The 3,827-nt window shown below is 39.2% G+C and overlaps 1 protein-coding gene across 1 annotated transcript; it reads left to right on the top strand.

Annotated features, from left to right (window-relative positions):
• The first annotated feature begins 1,549 nt into the window (after positions 1 to 1,549).
• On the top strand, positions 1,550 to 3,474 carry LOC110537020 (C3a anaphylatoxin chemotactic receptor-like). Its single transcript, XM_021622729.2, has 2 exons — positions 1,550 to 1,941; positions 2,332 to 3,474. Exon 2 carries the CDS (start codon positions 2,339 to 2,341, stop codon positions 3,338 to 3,340), a length of 1,002 nt encoding a protein of 333 aa, XP_021478404.1. The 5' UTR covers positions 1,550 to 1,941; positions 2,332 to 2,338; the 3' UTR covers positions 3,341 to 3,474.
• Positions 3,475 to 3,827: the final 353 nt, after the last annotated feature.

Genomic DNA, 3,827 nt, shown 5'->3' with positions numbered 1-3,827 from the left:
GATTAATTTGTAGACAAACTAGAATTAAAGCCAGACTAATTCAGTGGCACAGATGGAACTATCCAAGCAGAAAATACATCTCCTTCAAATATTGATATTTGATTGTGTAGACAAAATTCAGTATCACTTTTGGATTACAATAAATAGCCTAATAACTTGTTGAAATGTTAACAAAACAACTATACATTTCTTTTTATGTAATCCTATAAAGTGGGCATGTAAAAGATAGCATTCATAGGTCAAGGCAGGTCTGTGGAGATAACTTTTAGGTAGTTGAAAGCGCAGTGATAGACATTTGGCTGATAACTAAATCGCAAAACAGACATTGTTTTTTCATTGGAATTTGTTTTTGTTTTTAGATGGTTGAAATCATAGTCATAACACATTGGATATTCAGTAAACTTTTTGAGTTGGTGTGTATAGTTTGTAATCTCATTAATCAATGTCTCAACCAAGTATTACCTGTCACACCCTGATCTATTTCACCTGTCTTTGTGCTTGTCTCCACCCCCCATCAGGTGTCTCCCATCTCCCATCATTATCCCCTGTGTATTTATACCTGTGTTCTCTGTTTGTCTGTTGCCAGTTTGGTAGGCTTTATGAACAAAACAGTGTTTTTTCCCTTGCTCCTGGCTTTTCTAAAGTTCCTGTTTTCTAGTTTTAACCATTCTGCCTGCATTCTGCCTGTACCTTGTCCCACCACACTGAATTATTGACCTCTGCCTGCCCTGAGACTGCCTGCTGTTGTGTACCTTACTGCCTGCCCCCTGTTCTAGTAATACACTTGTATTACTTACTTACTTACTTATTACTTACTTCACTACTTACTTTGTCTGCATCTGGGTCTTTCCTAAAATGTGATAATTATCCATGTTGAAATTGTTGTTCGCCAAATGGGTACTTTCTATACTTCTTCTTTCTTGAACTTTATTGCTCATTTTGTCACGTACGTCCCATAGATTTTTGCCCCTCCCTATCACATTCTTCCACTGAAACAAAAAACCTTTAAGATAAGTGACAAAATCAGAACGGAGACCTGAAAGAAGAGTTGAGTTTGATGCAAATATTCAGTTGAATTTTAGGTGAACTCTTGCGTAGCACCTAAATAGATTCACTGTTGCTATCAAAGTCATTCTTAAGGGTACGTTTTAAAGTGCAAATAAAATTTGACCATACTTTATCACTCATATCTCATCAATTATGCTAATAGATTTTTTTAAAGTCATCAACAGCTCTTGTTTCAATTCAAACCAGAATTGAACTAAACAGACAATAGGCCTCGGGTTTCAAGCTTTGGTTGATTTCAAATGTAATGATATTTAGTGATATTGGATTGTGTTTGGTTGTCATTGCAGCCAACTATCAACTTTTGAAGGAGATGTATCCAGGGCCGGATTAGGAAATCATAAACCTTCATCTCCACCAAAAGTCTAGGTTAAAGAATAGGACTATATGTATATTTTTGGGAGACCCAACCAAATTCACCTAGAAATTTATATGGTTCCCATTCAAGTTTTTGCTTCTTTTAACTTTCGGTTTTATATGCCAGCTTCAAACAGCTGAAAATACAATATTTTGGGTTATTGAAAATATAAATCAGAGTGGTTTTAGATTTTAGAAAAGTTAAGGCTATTTTACAAACAAATGTAACATTCAGTCTTAAAATGAGTAACACATCCATGGCCACATTCAGCTAACTTTTGCCTGTCTTTTTGAGTTGGTTGTCGTCTCAATGTCTCAACCAAATATTACCCAATTATCTACGTTGAAATGATGTGTGTCCAGCGGGTACTTTCAATACTTCTTCTTTCTTTGACTTTAATACACATTCTGTCACTTTCCGTCCCATCAGTTTTGCCCCTCCCTGCCACGTTCTATCCCTGAAAAACAAAACACCTTAAAGATAAGTGACAAAATCAGAACAGAGACCTGAAGGAAGAGGTGAGTTTGATATAAATGTTCAGTTGAATTGTAGGTGTGCTCTTACGTAGCTCCTTTTAAATAATTAACTTGGGAAAAATAATTTATAGTATTATTTTCAAATATTTGTTTAACTTTGTGAAGAGGATTTGACACCCCTCTGTTTTCATGACAGTAGAAACTAAGGACCAACATTTTCCACATTGAAGGTGCTACTGTTTGAATTTTAATTCTGTTAATGCAGCCACATGGTATATAAACAGCAAGACCATTGACATTAATTATGACTGGTTATAAGAATGACCTCACTGAGAACCCTTACTGCAATGCTAAGTTCAGTTAAAACATACATTTAGAAAATGGTGTGTTTTACAATGAGTGACATTGTGTACCAAACAATTCCTCCCCTAGTGACAACATGAATTTCTCAGAGGAGTACTTGGAGGATTATTATGACACGTTCATTCAAACGGATCATTCAGAGCAGCTAAATCAGTCCATACGGGTGGTGTCCATAGTCATCTACAGCATAACCTGTGTCCTCGGTATCCCAGGAAACGTATTTGTCATCTGGATAGCTGGAGTGAAGATGAAGAGGACAGTCAACACTGTCTGGTTTGTAAACCTTGCTGTAGCAGACCTCCTCTGCTGCATCTCCATACCCTTCTCATTGGTTGAAATCATATTGAACCAACACTGGCCATTCGGAGAGGCTATGTGTAAGGTTATCCCCTCTGTCATGTATCTCAACATGTTTGCCAGCGTCTTCACCCTGGTTCTCATCAGCCTGGACCGATTTGTCCTGATCATCCTGCCTGTCTTGGCCCAGAACCACCGGAGCATCGCCCTGGCCTGGTTGCTGTGTGGTCTGGCCTGGGTCCTGGCCTTGCTCCTCAGCCTCCCCACCATGATTCATAATGGGACCATCGATAGTGTTGACAATGACGAAATTATTATGTGCACCTCTGTACACCCCCTTGGCGAAAACAACATTAGGGGCTTCTTTTCTGCCATCAAAGCCACCCATGTTCCCAGGCTGGTCCTCGGCTTCCTCGTTCCCCTGACGGTCATCGCTGTCTGCTACCTGCTCATCGGCAGGAGGGTGAGCAGCGCTCACTTCAAGTCTCAGAGGACCTTCTGGCTCATTCTGGCTGTGGTGACAGCATTCTTTGTGTGCTGGCTGCCGTATCACACCATAGGTATGGTGATTGGGTATGGTAGGTTTGCCTCGGCCGATGAAGCCTGGAATTGGTACCCCCTGGCCATCTCTCTGGCCTATGTCAACAGCTGCCTCAACCCTGTCCTGTATGTATTTATGGGCCAGGACTTCAAGGAGAGGGTCAGGGTCTCTTTCCGTAAAATATTTGAGAATGTCTTCAGTGAGGATGCCATAACACACACATCTGTGACTCATGTCTGAGTCCAAAATGTCTGATAACTCTCCTGGGTCGTATTCATAGAACAGCATACTTAAGTTATAGATAATGCTAAGAGTGTGCAAAGCTGTCATCAAGGCAAAGGGTGGCTACTTTGAAGAATCTCAAATATAAAATATTTGTTTAACACTTTTTAGGTTACTACATGATTCCATATGTGTTATTTCATAGTTTTGATGTCTTCACTATTATTCTACAATATAGAAAATAGTAAAAAAGAAAGAAAAAGAAAAACCCTTGAACGAGTAGGTGGGTCCAAACTTTTGACTGGAACGGTATATTCTTTATTATTGGTGTGTAGAAAAGGAACTGGGAGCCAGTGTCTAGATTACTCTAATCAAGGCATTCCAAGTAAAAAAAAGACATTTTTATAGCCATCCACCACTTACACATTCCTCTCCTGCTTACTGTAATATCTGTCATTTTCAAAAATAAACAGTCTGAAGATCAACTGGCTGGTTGGCATAGATG

Source organism: Oncorhynchus mykiss, chromosome 12 (genome assembly GCF_013265735.2).
Source record: "Oncorhynchus mykiss isolate Arlee chromosome 12, USDA_OmykA_1.1, whole genome shotgun sequence".
Taxonomy (NCBI): Eukaryota; Metazoa; Chordata; class Actinopteri; order Salmoniformes; family Salmonidae; genus Oncorhynchus; species Oncorhynchus mykiss.
The sequence above is the reverse complement of the archived record's forward strand: the minus strand, read 5'-3'. Positions and strand labels throughout refer to the sequence as shown.

Bases quoted from the DNA above. Each gene is read 5' to 3' on its own strand.
- LOC110537020 (XM_021622729.2), top strand. From the start codon at position 2,339: ATGAATTTCTCAGAGGAGTACTTGGAGGATTATTATGACACGTTCATT.